This window comes from Siphateles boraxobius, unplaced genomic scaffold (assembly GCF_051911475.1).
Source record: "Siphateles boraxobius isolate OS27281-9 unplaced genomic scaffold, OSU_SipBor_1 11, whole genome shotgun sequence".
Taxonomy (NCBI): Eukaryota; Metazoa; Chordata; class Actinopteri; order Cypriniformes; family Leuciscidae; genus Siphateles; species Siphateles boraxobius.
The window spans coordinates 1,970,219-1,989,572 of record NW_027508711.1 but is presented as its reverse complement, the minus strand read 5'-3'; the positions used below and the strand labels follow the sequence as shown (position 1 = coordinate 1,989,572).

The window sequence follows — 19,354 nt, the reverse complement described above, 5'->3', positions numbered from 1 at the left end:
TTACTATATTCTCAAAATGACCTCCTCAATAAGAATATCTTGCAGCAAGCATATGATTGCAAAGCAGCCGCGTCCTTTGTATATTAGGGCAGAAAGGTCAATCACGTAACATCACAGTGGAGTTCAGTGTGTGTTGGACATCTAATCCGATCTCACCTTCTCTCATCCCTGCTCTGATGTTGGAGGGCTTTACACAAACCATTCTGATCTGTTTCAGGGGTGGCATAACCTAGGGCCCTGGAGGTTAAAGGCCTGAAAGGTGGTGGGATTAAATCCATGAACTATCCCCATTGTGCTCTTGAGCGGGACATGAGTTGCTTCCTGTAATAAGTGCACTGAGAGTCGCATAGCATAAAAACATCAGTTAAATGTCAAGTAGTAGTAGCAGTGGAAATTTACTTCCAGTATATGATGGCTCATTCCTGTTGTGCAGTACTGACTAACCTCTTTACCTTAAAAAAAAGTGATGTATACGATTGTGTTGTAACTTAAATTATTCCTACATATTTCTAAGGTACAACAGACATTTATTGGAGAAGCACTAGTGAGTAGATATGGCCATTTTTGCCATGTCTTCTCCTAACATGAAAAACTGGCAATGTATTAGGATATATACAAATGATCAACTTTTAAGAAATTTCTGTTCTTTTATTAAACAGGATTAAATGTATTAGAGTAAGACAAAACAACTACGTCACTTACTGGAGGATGATATCATCACTTTTGTCAGTTAAAGGGGTGTTATAAATGACTAACAAGATGGAAATTGATATTGAAAACATGATTTGTTTGAAACATTTGTTTAGATAAAGAAAAAATAAAGAAACACCTTGAGAATTCCTTAATAAATAGCCTAGTTTTCATGTTGTAGACATGGCATTTGCTCAAACTGAGGTTATGATTTAGAGTTCATCCCTGTTTACTTAATTATTATATTGTTAGTAATATGCATACCGCCTATTATAATAATTATATTAATATTTTATTCTGTATGTTAAGACTTATATAATGTTGACTTGAAAATGAACTGCATATTAGGAATGACCCTGCTTTTGGTAGTTATAGTGCCTTGGGAGTGCAACTTCTGAGTTGTTATGTTCTTACACGTTACACATGATATGCCAAAGCAAAGTACATCAAGCACATGGAATAAATAAAACAGTGAGGCAGGTGGGAGTCAAGCTAATGACCCTGTAAGGAATAAAGTTTTCCGCATTCATGGAGAGCGTGGAGCTGTTTTCAGCACCATGGAGAGCGTTACAGGCAAATGAGAAGTTGAAACTAATCATCAGACATGTTATTGTTTTCTATCTATCTATCTATTTATCTATCTATCTATCTATCTATCTATATATATATCTGTCTATTTGTCTGTCTGTGCTCTACATTGTAAAAATGTTTATCTACACAATTATGGTAAAAAAAAATACTTGCAGCTTACTGTAAGACATGACAATGATATTTTGAGTATTTTGCTGACTGTATAACTGATTTTTCTAACGGATGTTTACTGTATACCAACATATTTGAGCTATTCGGGTTGTTACTGTAAAAATGTACAGATTATCAGTCAGGTGGTACAACTGAAAGCCACATGATGACTTAAAGCTCATCAAAACTGGCCTTTTAGCAAATATGAACAATAAAAATAAGAACGAAATTGGATGGTTTTTGTACAAATATTCTGGGAAAGTCTTGTTCCCCATAAATAAGGCGGTAAATTATTTTTAATAATAAAACTATTTGTTTTACAATGAACATAAATCTTTTATTATATATATTATTTCATATTTATACCAGGTTCTATATATAGTAGGTTTACACTATCTATCTATCTATCTATCTATCTATCTATCTATCTATCTATCTCCCTAATTGATTTATTGAGGTGAGATACTAACTGAGGACTTTAAACCTTCAAATGGACTAACTCCAATTGGTGCACAACCAAATAAAATTATGTAATAATTATTCCATTCCTAACAGGATATTTGACAGGAATTATGTGATAATTGCAAATTATTTGTCCGTAGTAGTCTCATTAGACGTATATAAGCTAGCCAAGTTGTGCATGAAGCATTCTGCTGGGGGGCATAGGGTTTGAAAATCCCCTCCTTTCACCTGACTAACGCGATTATCGTTAAACTGCTTTAGATCAACTGTCCCAGCGCTAAAATTGGCATGGGCTGTTATCTGGTGACAGCCACACGGGATCATACAGTGCCACGAGATAAAACAATAGAATAATCCGCGTGTTTATGCCTTAAACAAGACGTGATCTCGCAGCCACCATCGTTCCTCCTCACGGCAGACACTAACAGCTATGTGTTTACAATGCCAAAGAGTGGTGCATCATTCCCTGCGCGCACCAGCACACGTCTTATACAACAGCAGAATGCCCAATGATGGCAGGTCGGAGACGTCCCATGATGACTGCCGTGCCATTTATTCACCGAGATGACATTCACCCCTACTCACGCCAAGGACATTGCATGCGTTCAGGTTCCCCGAAACGCCTTGCAGAATGACTGCAAACGCGCCGCGCAGCGCACGCAGAGCCCATTTTACATTGACCTGAGTGTGCGTGGGAAGGTGACTTTCCCCACTCCTTACCTAAAATCACTATAGGGGTGAATGATCCAATATCCAGCCGTCTGCACTCTCTCCTGCTCTTTCTCCACGGCTTTCTGACTCCCGAACATCCGCAAGGAGAACTTATTCACTCCGGGCTGCATCATGGCTCCAAATTGCCGCTGCATAAACCCGGATTGCCTGGACGCGGCGTCTATATCGTCAAAACCGACCATGGCTTCTTCCCGGTCCCCCTTGCCACCCACTGAGTTGGCGTGGTCTTTCATGTTCTGGCTCCCCATGCTGTTCTTCAAGATCGAGTCTTGCCTCTGGAACACGTTATTCCCATCCACTTTCTCCTCTTTGTTGCTCGAAAACGAATTGGATTTGTCTTCCATGGCGGTTTCAGAACGTGCTGTCTCCGGGTGCGGAGGACACGCTACGCGTAAAAGTCGAAAGGAGCAGCTGGCGGCTCTTCTGTTTCATTGGACGTCCCTCAAACCACCGCTGCCTCCAGTGTGAGTGCTGCTGCACAACTGAGAGGCAGACTCTGGTGAACCCGACAGGATCAGCTTTCTTGGGCTGCTGCCATCTACTGTCGGGATTGAGCGCGGCCCGCGTCCTGTTTCTCTCCAAGTGTGTCGCGGACGCACTGCGCTGCGCGGATATGCTTCCAGACTGAAAGGGTGCCAAAGGAATACAATTTGAATATGATGTTGTAGATGCAAATCGGGGTTATGTAAAGCATTTGGGAAGGGCATGTTTTATTATGAGGTGAATTGAAATGGCAATTCTATTATGAAAGACTAACATATCTGTGGTTAAGACGATCTATAAAATCTAATATGCCATAGGGGTTTATGGAATGACAAAATCGAGTATCATTTTTAAAGAATGTATACATATATTTTGTTTATGGTAATGGTAGACTCTATTAGGGGTATTTTAAAATAGGTATCAATAAAAAAATAATTAGATACAGTATATATATATATATATATATATTTTATATCATTTGAATTCACTTATTCATGATTTGAATTGATTGATTTATTGATTGATTTATTGATTTATTTTAACAATCCGGTGAATTAATTACAACTGAATAGTTCTTCATCTCATTTGTCTCTTTTCCTCTTTTTACTTGATGGACACAATCCCCAAAAAATATTATTTGAACAAAAGTCTGGCATCAGTCCAAAACCAACTTCACATTAACAGTTTAAAAACAAAAGTCTGTAACATATTATATACTGTATATTATAAAACAGTTCTGACTGGGCTGGCAGTTCTGATTGGATGGGCCATTCAAAGTCATTGAAAAGACCCATAGAAAATTGAGGGAATAGCAACCCAATCATTACATAATAATTTAGCAGACGCTTTTATCCAAAGCCACTTACAAATTAAGAACATCACAAGTGTTATGTTATACAAGAGCCAACAATATTCATACAGTATATGTAGTGCTGACAGAAAATATTAAATCTAAGTGACCACAATATAAACATTACAGCCAAATCTTTACTGGTTGACACGTTTATCACATGAAAAACATACCTTATTGCCAGTCCTATATGGTAATATTTCACATTTATATTTTAAATTCAAGACTATCAACCGATTTGCAGGTTAAATCCACTGCCAGTATAGGGGCATTTTGAATCCTAAGAAAGGTTAATAAAACAGCTTGAGATATGGCTTACTAATCTTTCTGGGTCTTTAAAACCTGCTTTCATCTGATTCTCTCAACCATGAGAGAACCGCTCCCTAATAACACTGAAAGCACTGGCCCTGAACTGATAGTTTTCCCAAAATAAAGCTTTTCTTGTGAGTGATCTGATACCATTAGTGAGAAATGTGAAAAAGTCTACTTTATAGCCCCTGCAAACATTACAATTTAATAAATGGCCCTCAATGCATTAAATGTGTAGTATTTTAATTTTGTCTTTCAATATCTGCTCATCCAATTGATTTCATTCTTACAAGCTGTTCTCAGTTGCAGATTTAGAGCGGAAAATAGGATTGTGTTGTTGTTATGATGGTGATTTGGGCATGCTGGACAGTTGTGTGCCAGTTGTGGAAATATGACAATGCATATCTGGTTAAAACTGGTGAATTGATGAAACCAGACCAAGTCCACCTGCTACCCTGCCGTCCTGCTAAGATGTGAGGCTTAAAACACCACATTTTCATACATCATACATAATGATTTTTAACTCACCAAATCCAAAGGTAAAATCAGAAGCTATGGTAGATTCTGTAAAACTGAGGCAATTTCGGCATCACATTAACTCCTTGTTTACTATAACAACAAAACAGTGGTGGATTGCTAGTACTGTCATTAAAAAAGGTTTTATAAGCTTTATACACTACAACGTTCAAAGGTTTGAGGTCGGTTAGATTTTTAAAAATGTTTTTGTAAGAAATTATGCTCATCAAGGCTGCATTTATTTGATCATAAATTCAAGGAAAAACTGAAATATTGTGAAATATTATTACAACTTAAAGAAATGTTCATCAGGATTTTCATCAGTTATTACTCCAGTCTCACTGTCACATACAGTGTAAGGCAAAGTCACCTTTAAAAGTAATTAAAAGATTGCGTTACTCCCTAAAAAGTAACTAATTGCATTACTTAGTTACTTTTATGGAAAGTAATGTGTTGCATTGCGTTATTTTGCCTTACCTTTTCTAACCTGGTCTGGGCTTGCTTGTTTGATTTATTTAAAGCAAAAAAGTAATATTTTTGGCAAATGTAAAGCTTCTTTCACACCAAAAGTGAAATGAATAAGCCTCAGGTTGAGGAAAATGCCTGTATAATAGAGGGCGATGCTCAAACAAAAATTTCAGCTATGCTTCCATTCTGGACTGAAGAAGAATAGGATGCAGGAGAACAAAGTTCAAACAAATGTGATGTTTAATGGTGTGGTTGAATTGGATCATTGAAGGTCAGCAGCAAAGACGTTGTTTAATAAAGTGAGATTAAATACATAAAGTATAGCCTATTTGTGTAATTTAACATATTTAATTATTTTTTGTTGTTATTATTTATATTTTGTTGTACATTTAAAATAATGTGTTACTTTACTATTTACTTGAAAAAGTAATCTGATTATGAAACTTGAGTTGCTTGTAATGCGTTACCCCAACACTGGTCACTCCTTCAAAAATAATTTTTATAAACTGATTTGGTGCTCAAGAAACATTTCTTATTAATATAAATTAAACAGTCATGCTGCTTAATATTTTTGTTCACAACATGATAAACTGACTGCCATTGGTTTATGCTTTATAAAATTACTGATATACAAACTTAAGCCTTGTTTCCTGGGCACAGATGCTTGTGGACTATATTACAACAAAAATGATGATTCACTGCTGGAAAGTCTGTGTACAGGGAACTTGCTGCAAATGGCCATCATTCACATGAAGAATCCAGCATAGCACATTTGGCACTGAGGTCATTATATAAGTTAACCAAATTAAAGCTGACATTCCTTTTATTGCCTCCGTTTTGCTTTCAGCCAGAGTTTTGCCTGGATTAGTTGGCATACCAACTGTTCCCTGACAGGGCAGTCCAATGCTTGTGTAACTTTAGTTTTGGGGCGATGCGTTGCGTAATTGTGGCACACAAGGTAATAACTCTCAGAGACTGACCACAGAGCTTAAGCGTTGGATCACGTGTGTGGGGAGAAACTCTGGCATGTGCAAAGGTCTCGCTGGACGAAACTGCAACAGATGAGACAAGTGAAGGTCATTTCAAATCAGTGCTGTATGTTTTTTATATCACAAAATGTGATTTGATGCTGTGAGGCTAATTAATAAAGCTGAATTTGGCACAGATGTGGGAAGCTGAATTGCTTAGCATCCTGTGGGGCTAATGTTCTCATGTGCGTCAATTTAGTTAGTCACTCATTCGATATTTTATCCAGATGTGAAACATTACATGCTTTTTATACCAGCTATTCACACAATGCATATAGACTTCCACCAACAAAAAAAATAAAATAATAATAATAATTGACAGACTCTTTCTGCTTTGTCATTCATACACACATATTGCAATACATTTCATAGGTGGTCAGCCTAGATAAGGCTGATCCCCCCACCCACCACACACACTTTTATTTGAAAAACAGATGATCAATTATAAAATATATGTCACAAGGTGACGAACTAGAGACGGAACTACACAGCCGCGGAGGAATGTTTCCGCCCGGAGCGGTTTCAACCGAACACCAAGCCAGCCTCGGATGCGTCGCTACCATAGTACCAGCAGCCGCTGATGACGGAGTGACAACAGGTGCGGCGCATTAAGCGACCGTCGGATGATTGGGACACGCAGCCTTTTAGAAACGGATAAAAGCAAAGCTTCAAGAGTCAGAGGGGGTGTGTTGGGTTTCCGTTACGTCTTGACTCTTGTTCCTGTCGAGGTGGGCTGAGAGGTTTCTGTGGGACAAATCGGCTGGGGAGATCGATCCGTGGAAAGGAATCCGCTACGAAGAACGGGGTGGCAGAGAACAGAGAAACGGAGGGCGAAGTCATCTATAAAATACCATCGAGTCCACTTACCTGGGTGAAGATAAGTACTAACCTTCTACTGGCTGTATTGCATGTGATTTGCACACAAGATACTCTATATGAGGAGGAGGGATATAGAAACCGGAGTCCAGACGCCTGAATGAGAAGACAGCTGTGATGATTTGTGATTGTAGTCGCTGAATTCTTCTGTCTTACTGCACCCGCTGTCCAGAGCGAGGAGGTGGGCCGTGACCTTAAATTTCACGGAGTGGATGAGAGTGACGTGTGTTAATGCTGTGTCCCACTGTGTGTGGTTGAAGTGAAGTTATTGCATGCTTACTGTACAGAATTCTGTCACGTGTCCATCGGTCTTGCCTTGTGTTACAGTCCGGAGTTTTCTGAGGAAGAGATTAAGTGACAATGGATTTTAAGCCTGTTGTATTCTGATTCATCATTGATGCTGTTCTGGAGAACGGAGAAAATCCAGTTACCTGCTGTTCTGACTGTGTCCCATCTGAAGCCCGCTGCATTTCGTTTCATCCTTGCTGTTGTGGAGAACGGAGGAAAAACTCAGGTACCCGTTGTTCTGAGTGTTGTATATCCAAAGCCTGTTGTTTTCTGATTCATCATTGATGCTGTTCTGGAGAACGGAGAAAATCCAGTTACCTGCTGTTCTGAGTGTGTCCCATCTGAAGCACGCTGCATTTCTTCTCATCCTTGCTGTTGTGGAGAACGGAGGAAAACTCAGGTATCCGTTGTTCTGAGTGTTGTATATCCAAAGCCTGTTGTATCCTGATTAATTATTGATGCTGTTCTGGAGAACGGAAGAAAACCAGTTATCTGCTGTTTCGAGTGTTTCCTATCTGAAGCCCGCTGCATTCTGTTTCATCATCGCTGTCGTGGAGAACGGAGGAAACCCAGGTATCTGTTGTTCTGAGTGGTATATAGCCGTAAGCCTTCTGCACCTGACGTATTGGGAAGGACCAACCGTACTTGGAGTACCTACCTGCTGTCCAGTCGACGTGCCTTCACAGCCGTAAGCCTTCTGCACTTGAGGGACTGAGGAGAGTCAACCGTGCTGAGAGTACTTACCTGCTGTCCAGTCGACGCCCCTTCACAGCCATAAGCCTTCTGCCCCTGTACGTTGGGAAGACTAAACGTACGTGGAGTACCTACTTGCTGTCCAGTCGACGCCCCTTCACAGCCGTAAGCCTTCTGCACCTGAGGGACTGAGGAGAGTCAACCCTGCTGAGAGTACTTACCTGCTGTCCAGTCGACGCCCCTTCACAGCCATAAGCCTTCTGCACCCGACGTATTGGGAAGACTAGCAGCAAGTGTGAAATCAGGTCCTGGTACATATACTAAAATCACAGTGATCTGAGAAAATTCTCGGGGTAAGTAGTGCGGTCTGAAAGACACAGTCATTATTTCGAAGTGCTTGCAACACTCAGTCTCTCTCACAGTGTAGTTGGTTGCACACTTGTTGTTGACAGCTATACAGAGCCCGCCCCCAATCGACTTCCGTGTTTTCCGCACATCCCTGTCAAAGCATATGATGTTAAAGCCATCCAGATCAACATCCACGTCCTCAGAAAGCCATGTTTCTGTAAAACAGAACAAACTTGTTTGCCTATAGTCTGAATCCGACCTCACGAGTGTGGACAGCTCGTCAGCCTTGTTCCGTAATTTGGTCAAGTGACCGGGACTCCCGTGGTAGACCCCCTATTGGTTACGAAGTCCAGAGAATGTTTGGTGGGGCATTGACCCATTGTAGTGGCTGTTTTACGCTGTTTTCAGAGAGCCTGTCACTAGAACTATTTAAGGGCCAGGACTGTCCCACTTCAGAAGCCCCCTGGTTGACGCTACGTGGAGCCAACGGTCTGGACATCCCACACGTGGGATACCTGGGGACTGACTTGAAGATCCATGGAGTTGTTGTTCCCCAGAAAGGGGTGGTGATCGCTCATGACGCCTGCCTAGGAACCCATTGTGCATTGTTGGGCATGAACATCATAGCAGAATGTTGGGAGGAACTGTTTCGAAGTGGACCAAAGCAAACAGCCCTGACCTCGGAAAGCCAAGAGTGGAACCGGATTAAGGCCGATTGTCGGCGGGTTCACCTGGCCGAGACACGAGGAGATCGAGAGGACATTGGGAGGACGGCTTGCCGATACGCGTTGTCCATTCCCGCTCAGAGTGAGGCTGTGGTTTGGGCCAGGCTCCCCTCGTAACTCTACGGCCCTGGAGACTGGGTATTGGTGGAACCCCATCCAGACGGTCCAAGACTAGAGGTGGCTCGGGGGCTAGCCATGGCGCGGCGGGGGAGGATTTCTGTGAAGGTACGGAACACGAATGCTTTCCCCGTCCTGTTGCATTGTCATCAGTGTCTGGCCCGAGTTACCGCGGTGTGTCAGCTGCAAGTGAGAGATCAGGGTGAAGTGCAGTTTAGCCGGGTAAGCCCCTCAGTGGTGGAAGTCGCCCTTACCCAAACTCGTCCGCCGGTGGGTAGTGAGGGAGAGGAGTTGCCAATCCACCTTCAGGGAGGATCCCTACGCGGTGAAGGACTGGGAGAGGAACAGACTGGGCGGCTCCAGGACTTCCTGCTCAAATGGTAGCACTTGTTCTCGACCCATGACGAGGATTATGGTTGGACGGATATTGTAAAACACCAGATTCCGACAGGAGACGCTGCCCCGAGTAGAGAGCGCTACCGACCAGTGCCACCGACCCTATATTCTGAGGTTTCCACCCTCCTGCGGGGGATGCTGGACAAGGGGATTATCCGGGAAAGTAGCAGCCCTTGGGCAGCCCCTATCGTACTGGTACGATAGAAGAATGGTTCCTGGAGATTCTGTGTGGATTACCGTAAGCTGAACCTGGTGACTAAGCGGGATGCTTTCCCCTTGCCCCGAGTAGAGGACTCACTCACCAGTCTTACACAGTCGGCATGGTATTCCACTCTTGACTTGGCCAGCGGGTATTGGCAGGTGCAGGTGGACGAGCGGGATAGGGAGAAGACGGCCTTCACGACCCCTTTCAGCCTATATGAGTGGGAACGGATGCCGTTTGGCCTTTGCAACGCCCCGGCCACGTTCCAGCAGCTTATGCAGCGGTGTCTGCGGGGTCAGTTGGCGGAAACCACGCTGGTCTACCTCGATGATGTCATTGTCTATTCACCGGACTTTGAGTACCACCTCCAACATTTGGAGCAAACTTTCCGCGCCCTGGATAAGTATGGGCTAAAACTGCAACCAGACAAGTGTCAGCTTCTACGGAAAGAGGTTCTGGGCCATGTTGTGAGTGGAGCCGGGATTGCTGTGGACCCAGAGAAGGTGTCGGCTGTACAAGGGTGGGAGGCGCCGAAGAGTGTGCGACAGGTCAGATCCTTCCTGGGTTTCGTCGGATATTACCGGCGGTTCATTCAGGACTTCTCTAAAATCGCCAAGCCCATTAACCAGCTGCTCGGCGGCACGGGACGTTCGAGGGGTCGAGGGTCTCCTACGGTTCAGTGGGACCAGGCATGTGAGGCCGCATTCCGGAGGCTTAAACAGGAACTACTGCAGGCCCCGATTCTGGCCTACGCAGACTTCTCCCAGCTTTTCATCTTGTACACTGACGCCAGCCATCTCGGCCTTGGTGCCGTGCTAGCCCAGAAATAGCAGGGGAAGGAGAGGGTGATTGCATAAGCCAGCGGAAGTCTACATCCGGCGGAGAGGAAAGATGCTAACTACAGCTCCTTTAAACTAGAGCTGCTGGCCATGAAGTGGGCAATGAGCGAAAAGTTCAAGGACTACCTGTGGGGAACCAAGGTTCTGGTGGTAACCGACAATAACTCTCTGGTACATCTCCAGACGGCCAGGCTGGGGGCTGTTGAACAGAGATGGGTGGCACAACTGGCGAATTTCGACTACCAGCTGAAGTACCGGCCAGGGAAGGAACATACAAACGCTGATGGTTTCTGGTGGGGGGTCCAGCGGGCCAGGGCCAAACTCCAGTGGCGAGGAGGAGGAAAGAGCGATGGTGGGGATTGTGGAAGCGCCTGGATCACCACAGGAAGAGGCCCCCACTGGTTGGGGCTGGGACCCACGGCGTTTGAGGTCGAGACAAGCGGAGGACGAAGGGTTGAGGACGGTACGAGAGTGGGTTCAGACTGAGAGATGGCCAGAGGCCAGAGAACGCCAAGGTCAGACTCAGGCAGTCCGGAAGCTGCTAGGACAATGGGAGAGGTTGGCCTTGAGGGAGGAGGTGCTCTGTTGCTCCATCCGGAACCCTACCTTGGGCGAGAAGATCTGGCAAGTGGTAGTTCCGGAGGGGCAACATCAGTCCCTGCTACAGGCCTATCACACACAGTTGGGCCATCAGGGCCTGGAGAAGACGATCTCACTATTACGGCGCCAGTTCTACTGGCCTGGGATGGAGAGAATTACCAAGTCCTACCTTCAAGGATGACCACGGTGCACCGTGTTTAAGACCAGGAAGGAGAGGCGAGCCCTATTGGTCCCGATTCAGGCAAAGGCTCCGATGCACATGGTCGCTATGGACTATCTGACACTGGGGAGGCCGATTGACCGTATTCAGAACATCTTGGTGGTGACCGACCTATTCACCAAATACGCCTGGGCCATTCCGACTTTGGACCAAACTGCTATCACCACCGCGAATGCCCTATGGAGGGCTGTGATTCAGCCCTTTGGGTGCCCTGAAATATTCCACTCGGACCAGGGGCCAAACTTCGAGTCCAGGGTGGTACATGAGTTATGCCAACTGTACGGGGGTAGGAAGACCCATACGACACCGTACCATCCCCAAGGGAATGGAGGATGCGAGAGGTTTAATCAAACATTGCTGAGTCTTTTGGGAACGTTGGAGCTGGATCAGCAGGGCCATTGGGCGGATGCGCTTCCGGCTCTGATCCAAGCATATAACAACAGCGTCCATAGCACCACCGGGTATGCTCCAATGTATCTAATGTTTGGAAGACAGGTACGGCTACCAGTCGACTTAGTGATGGGGGCTGCTGCCCAAATGGAGGAAGGGAGCTTGTCAGACTGGGTGGCGAGACACCATCAGCGACTCCACTGGGCGTATGGCCAGGTCTCGGACCGGATTAGCCAGGCGGGGGTAAAGAGCAAGAGACTGTATGATCGAACGGCTGGAGAAGCCCCACTGCTCCCAGGAGAGAGAGTCTTGGTGAGGGATAACCGTCATCGAGGAAAGGGTAAGCTGAGCGATCGATGGGAGCCTCGGCCCTATGTGGTCTTACGACAACTACGCCCAGATCAACCCGTGTATGCTATCAGGCCCGAAGGGAGAGCGGGCCCGGAGCGAGTGCTCCACCAGAATCTGATTCGCCCTTGCCCGAGTTACCCGAATCCCAGAGAAGAAGCACCCCCTGTCGTGGCAGCGCCAGCACCATTACTGGTAGGATGGGGAGTGGTCCCAAGGGGTTTAGGCCTAGCACCGGGACCGTTGGAACCCGAATCTCCGCCGAGGCGGTCCCAGAGGGAAAACCGAGGTCAACCCCCTGTGAGGTACGGGGGCCTGGGTGAGCGGAGCCCGTTCTCGGGACTAGAACGGATTGGCGGGGAAGTATGTCACAAGGTGACGAACTAGAGACGGAACTACACAGCGGAGGGATGTTTCCGCCCGGAGCGGTTTCAACCGAACACCAAGCAAGCCTCGGATGCGTCGCTACCATAGTAACAGCAGCCGCTGATGACGGAGTGAAACAGGTGCGGCGCATTAAACGACTGTTGGATGATTGGGACAAGCAGCCTTTTAGAAACGGATAAAAGCAAAGCTTCAAGAAACCGGGGGGGTGTGTTGGGTTTCCGATGCGTCTTGACTCTTGTTCCTGTCGAGGTGGGCTGAGAGGTTTCTGTGGGACAAATCGGCTGGGGAGATCGATCCGTGGAAAGGAATCCGCTACGAAGAACGGGGTGGCGGAGAAAAGGGAAACGGAGGGCGAACTCATCTATAAAATACCATCGAGTCCACTTACCTGGGTGAAGATAAGTACTAACCTTCTACTGGCTGTATTGCATGTGATTTGCACACAAGATACTCTATATGAGGAGGAGGGATATAGAAACCGGAGTCCAGACGCCTGAATGAGAAGACAGCTGTTATGATTTGTGATTGTAGTCACTGAATTCTTCCGTCTTACTGTCCCCGCTGTCCAGAGCGAGGAGGTGGGCCGTGACCTTAAATTTCACGGAGTGGATGAGAGTGACGTGTGTTAATGCTGTGTCCCACTGTGTGTGGTTGAAGTGAAGTTATTGCATGCTTACTGTACAGAATTCTGTCACGTGTCCATCGGTCTTGCCTTGTGTTACAGTCCGGAGTTTTCTTAGGAAGAGATTAAGTGACAATAGATTTTAAGCCTGTTGTATTCTGATTCATCATTGATGCTGTTCTGGAGAACGGAGAAAATCCAGTTACCTGCTATTCTGAGTGTGTCCCATCTGAAGCCCGCTGCATTTCGTTTCATCATTGCTGTTGTGGAGAACGGAGGAAAAACTCAGGTACCTGTTGTTCTGAGTGTTGTATATCCAAAGCCTGTTGTATTCTGATTCCTCATTGATGCTGTTCTGGGGAACGGAGGAAATCCAGTTACCTGCTGTTCTGAGTGAGTCCCATCTGTAGCCCGCTGCATTTCGTCTCATTGCTGTTGTGGAGAACGGAGGAAAACTCAGGTATCCGTTGTTCTGAGTGTTGTATATCCAAAGCCTGTTGTATCCTGATTCATTATTGATGCTGTTCTGGAGAACGGAAGAAAACCAGTTATCTGCTGTTTCGAGTGTTTCCTATCTGAAGCCCGCTGCATTGTTTCATCATCGCTGTCGTGGAGAACGGAGGAAACGCAGGTATCGGCCGCAGGTCGACACCCCTTCACAGCCATAAGCCTTCTGCACCCGAAGTATTGGGAAGACCAAACGTACGTGGAGTACCTACTTGCTGCCCAGTCGACGCCCCTTCACAGCTGTAAGCTTTCTGCACCTGCTGTACTGGGAAGAATCAACCGTACTGAGAGTACTTACCTGCTGCCCAGTTAACGTCCCCTTCACAACCGTAAGCCTTTGACACCTGAGAGTCTGGGAAGAGTCGACTGTACTGATCACTTACCTGCTGCCCCGCCGACGTCCCCTGCAGCCATTGGATGGTGAGAAAGAAGAAGTTTTAGATTAGGATTTACAAATTCTTTTAAGTCAATAAAGTCTGTTCAATTTTTACCCTGTTGTTCTGCTTGGTTTCTGATCTGCTCCTCAGTGGTACTGGCTAAAGGGAGGGTGTAGACTGAGATGACCCTCCCGACCTGTGACATACATGATGATGAATTCTACAATATATAATTCAATAAGATAAAAATCTGTGATTGGCATCAGTTTCGAAGCACTTTAAAAATATAATAAGTAATATAATGAGGAACATCTTCAAATGGTGCAGTGCATTAGCAGGTGAGGTTGTGATTACGCCATACATATACATAGCTCTTTCTGTTGTTCTGAATATCAGCAACATTTTCTCTCTCATATTCTTTAACTGTAATCCTACCTCAGATCTGTCTTGTATCATGGGCCGTTGTGTCTGCATTATGGCCTCAGGGGAAATAAAGTACTATTATTCTGATTCTGTCTTGCCATGTCAGAGCAGCAGAAAACGAACAGGAAACGGAGGACTATCCTGTTTTAGTTTTCATTCGACCTTGTGCTAGTTCACGTTCAATGTTTGGAGGCTTGTCAGGGCGGTTTCACCTTAACTGCTCTGAATATGAATCTGTTATCTGGATTAAGGGAATTATTGTTGAGCTCTCTGAAAGTGTATGACATCTCTGTCCCTCTGTGTTGTCCTCTGAAAGTGTGCCTTTATAGGACAAAAAAGCTCCTTGAGGAAAGACACATTATTGTCAGTCGTCTCTTTTTGACATCTAAAACATTGGATAAATGAGAACCACCTTTTTGGACATCATTGTTTCACCTTCGCAAGAAAGTAGCTCTGCTAGCACAGTTACTTTGTAAAAACGTTGTTTAAAAGCTGTGAAAGTGTTATAATGACAGTTTTATCCTACACTTAAAGGGATAGGTCACCCAAAATTAAAGCTTTATCATTATTCATTCACCCTCGTCACTTCAAACCCGAATGTCTACCTTTTCACAAAGCCCAAACTGTGATTTATTTTATTTTATTTTATTTTATTTATTTTACAAGAATTGCCTGGTCACTGCCTGACCACCAATGAAAGTAAATCCAAAATTAGGAAAAAAATTAAACATCATAAAGGTGGTCCATATTCCAAATATTTATTTTTCATTTTTGTGTGAACTATTCTTTTAATAGGCATACAGCAGGTGTTTTTTTTTTTGTTGTTTTTTTTTTTTTTGATATATCTAAAAATAGGCCTACATATTTTTAAAAGATTGCAGAACTTTTTTTATAAACTAATTAATTGGTACTATATTTGTCTTTGCAACAATGATTTTGACACATACATCTTTAAAGCAGCTAGACCTTATGTAGCCCCGCCCCTTTTCAGCTCTGCGCTCGTTGTATTTTGTCTTTCGGTTTGTATCCACAGCACGAAAGTAAGATTTAACGGATTGACGAATGAACTGCTCGTTTAAAAATATTCCCGTTCTACTGACATTTGTTATCGGCTTTACAAACATTTACAAACTCATGATAACTTATCCACTTTACCATCAAATTACTCCTCGACAGCCATGCCATCGAAATATTAAACAGAGCTACCGCAAAATTAGCTATTAATTCGATGTGTTAATTAATATTAGGTATTTTCACACTTCCAAAATGTTTAATAGGCCTACTTATGACTTAACTTCTCTTAAAGTCTTATCTGGTTCCGGTCGTTCAAATGTAGGCTAAACTGCATGTAATTTACATTGTACTGTGATGTAAAATAACTGCATTTTAGTAGGCTACAGTATTTTTTGCAAGCAAGGAAAAAGATAAATAACACTAAAAGACAATCTGAATAAACGTGCTGTTTGGTTCCCTACATCATGTTTAGCTATGCACCCTTGTCCTCTGCTTGTTCTGGTTTGCTAATGATTGATGACTTTACTTCAGACAAAACTGAAGGTCAGTTGAGGGCCAGTACTCTCCTTGTGGAGTCAAACTCTCCTTTGCAAGCCGTTCAGGCTGAGTCTGACTTGTGCATCCATGAAAATACTGTAAGTGTTTTGTGGACTAAAGCAATCAAGTGGACTCATTGCGGTATGGATTTATCCACCTTGACATAGGGGGCAAAAGAGAAGCATCAGGGCATCGAAAATGAAATTGTCCTTCCAGCGGCCATGAGGCATTACCTCTAATGTGAGGACATTACTTGCAGGAGAAAGTGAAAAGAGAGAGAGTAAACTCATAATAGGCAGCTGCCTGGGTGTTGCTATGCGGTTGCAAGGCTGTTTCTAGGTGGTTGCTAGGTGATTGCTTAGAGAAAGGTAAAATGCCACAGATGTGCAGACATATAATAAAGACTGATAAGGAGGGTGTAAAAGAGAGAAAGACATAAAGAGACAACCTTGGTCAATACTTCATGGTCACTTTAACTCCCAGAATAAGAGCTTGTCTGTGTTTAAATGGGATCTCTGACTCAGCTCAGCTTCAGTTTCAGTTAGTGAACACTATTGAAACAGCCTTGGCCATTGTGTCGTCTCTCTTCACCTGCACTATCAGTGTTCAGGTGCTGCACTGCAGTCCATCCGTTGAGACAAAAAAAAAAGAAAATCCCCAGTCAGAAGTCTGCTGCTCTGCATAACATTTCAATGTGAGCTTGTGTAACTTCTGAACCTGACTGACAGATATCCAATGCTAAACCTCACAGTATTGCTCCCCAAATTATAATTTGTATATTTGTTTTAATGTTTAATAATAATTACCCTAAGTAATAATAATCAATAAAGTATAGACTTTTACCAGTATACTTTGATTATTATTACTTTGTTATAATAATTTTTGTATATGTAGAATGTTATGAAATGTTAAGTTATATAATAATATACATTTAATATAATTGCTTATATATCTTTTTTTTAGTAATAATATTTCATACGTATTAAATTCATGTTTTTGCATTTTATTAAATTCTATAATAATAAACAGGTTTTTGTCACAGCAGTTTTATGGAGAAAGACGACCCAGGTGCAGAATGACCAAGGGAAGGAATTTTATTGACAAGACATAGGGATGGTTAAGAGTGAGGATTATCCAGCAGGACAGGGAAGTCAACAGGAGAAAGGGAAGACAGATGAAATCCGACCCGGGCACTGCTATGCTGGAGAATCGAGGAGAAGGAGAAGCACCAGATAAATGACTGGACATCAGGCAGCAGCTTGAGAAACCAGGCGCTGGAAACTTTGCGCTGTAACCAAAGCTGTATCAGTCCCATTGCCGAGTCTTAAAAGCAGCAGCCAGGATGGAGGACAGGAACAGACACAAGACAACAAGAGAGAACAACAAGAAAAAGCAAAACAGAAATAAATAGACTCAGCACAGTGACAACAGAAAATAAATAAACTAATGTAACTGAAAATAGAAAATACAATAAAATTATAACCAAAAAGAAATACTAGGAATAAATAACTGAAGCTACAAACAGAGAAGGCCAAATAAAAAATAGAAACCAAAAAATAAGGCTTGAGAAACCTAGAGCAAAAGACTGGAACTAGACTAAAGCAAATTAAAAAGAATAAAATGCACAAACTAAACTCCTTCTTCTTCTATGGATTTATTGGCGGGTAGCCAAAAACTAAACTGCCAGGAAACACTGTCTAAAAGAACAGTAGACAAGCAGTAATCTCATCCACTACATACACTTGCAATGAACCAGCGGAGACATGAGGGAAAGGAGCACAATATAAAGGGACCAGAGCACATGAGGATCAGGATGAGCACAATTAGTGAAACAAGGACCAGACAAGGGCTAAACAAGGGGGCGTGATAATGGGAAACAAGGAGGTGGTACTGGTACAAGAGGAGCAAATGGCCAACACAAACAAAGATAAAGCCATGTGTGCTCAGGAACAAGACAAACAAAGAAACATTGAACAGAGACAAGACTGTCAGGGCAGAACCCTGACAAATAATAATAATAATAATAATAAAAAAATATAAGTTGTATATTATTATTTTATTAATATTTAATATCCATATTATATATTTATTATTAATTATTATCACTTAATAATAATAATTAGGTGTTCAAGCACTTTAGTGCTGAAAACCTATTGTATTTGCTATTTGAAAAAAAAAATTGCCCTAAAACGCATCGTGCAGCCCAAACCGTAAGGCCTAGAGACTTGAAACTCGGCCAGATGGTAGGCCACACTTTTGGGGAGAACCTATCAGAGTATGACCCCAATTGGCCCATAGGTGGCGCTACAGCAACCAAAAGTACTAAATTGATAATAACTCCTAGACCGTTGGTCCTAGCCTCATGTTTTTTACACCACTGTGATCCTTGGCTCAAGACGAACAAGATGTATGTCTCAGATTTCAATTTGGGGCTAAAACTAGAACAGCTAGAACAGGGTAAATCATGGTGAATCATACTGGAACTTGGTATATCATGGTAAACTATGGTAAATCATGCTAGATTCATAGTAAATCACACTGGAACATGGTAAATCATGCTAAAACATGATCTATTCCATCTATGATGTCAGTGGTTAAATGCTTGCTACATAAAACTTAATGTCTTTTGATGCTTGTGTGGTTAAAAATCTTAAATGCCTTAACTGCTTGAACACCGCTAAATGCTGCTTGCAGCTTTAATTATTATTATTATTGTTGTTGTTGTTGTTGTTGTTGTTGTTATTAAGGGAATCCAACCTAAAACCTGTGCCAAATCGTGTGTGTGTGTGAAGCGGGCCCTGCAAATGAGTGGGAATAACGCTAAGAAAGAGAGAGATTATTATTGTTGTTGTTATTATTATAATTATTTTATTATTAATTCAGTAATAATATTTTTGCATATGTAGTAAATTAATGTTATTAACTATACACTCACCTAAAGGATTATTAGGAACACCTGTTCAATTTCTCATTAATGCAATTATCTAATCAACCAATCACAAGGGCAGTTGCATCAATGCATTTAGGGGTGTGGTCCTGGTCAAGACAATCTCCTGAACTCCAAACTGTATGTCAGAATGGGAAAGAAAGGTGAGTTAAGCAATTTTGAGCGTGGCATGGTTGTTGGTGCCAGACAGGCCGGTCTGAGTATTTCACAATCTGCTCA

At 43.1% G+C, this 19,354-nt stretch overlaps 1 protein-coding gene across 1 annotated transcript in view; it reads right to left on the bottom strand.

The window, feature by feature from the left end:
• hcn1 (hyperpolarization activated cyclic nucleotide-gated potassium channel 1) overlaps positions 1-3,123 on the bottom strand; it is a 124,296-nt gene extending 121,173 nt beyond the window's left edge. Inside the window, exon 1 of the mRNA XM_077194132.1 lies at positions 2,614-3,123. Coding sequence (XP_077050247.1) covers positions 2,614-2,969 — 356 coding nt within the window. The 5' untranslated portion in view covers positions 2,970-3,123. The remainder of the gene's footprint in view (positions 1-2,613) is intronic.
• Between the last annotated feature and the right edge of the window lie 16,231 nt (positions 3,124-19,354).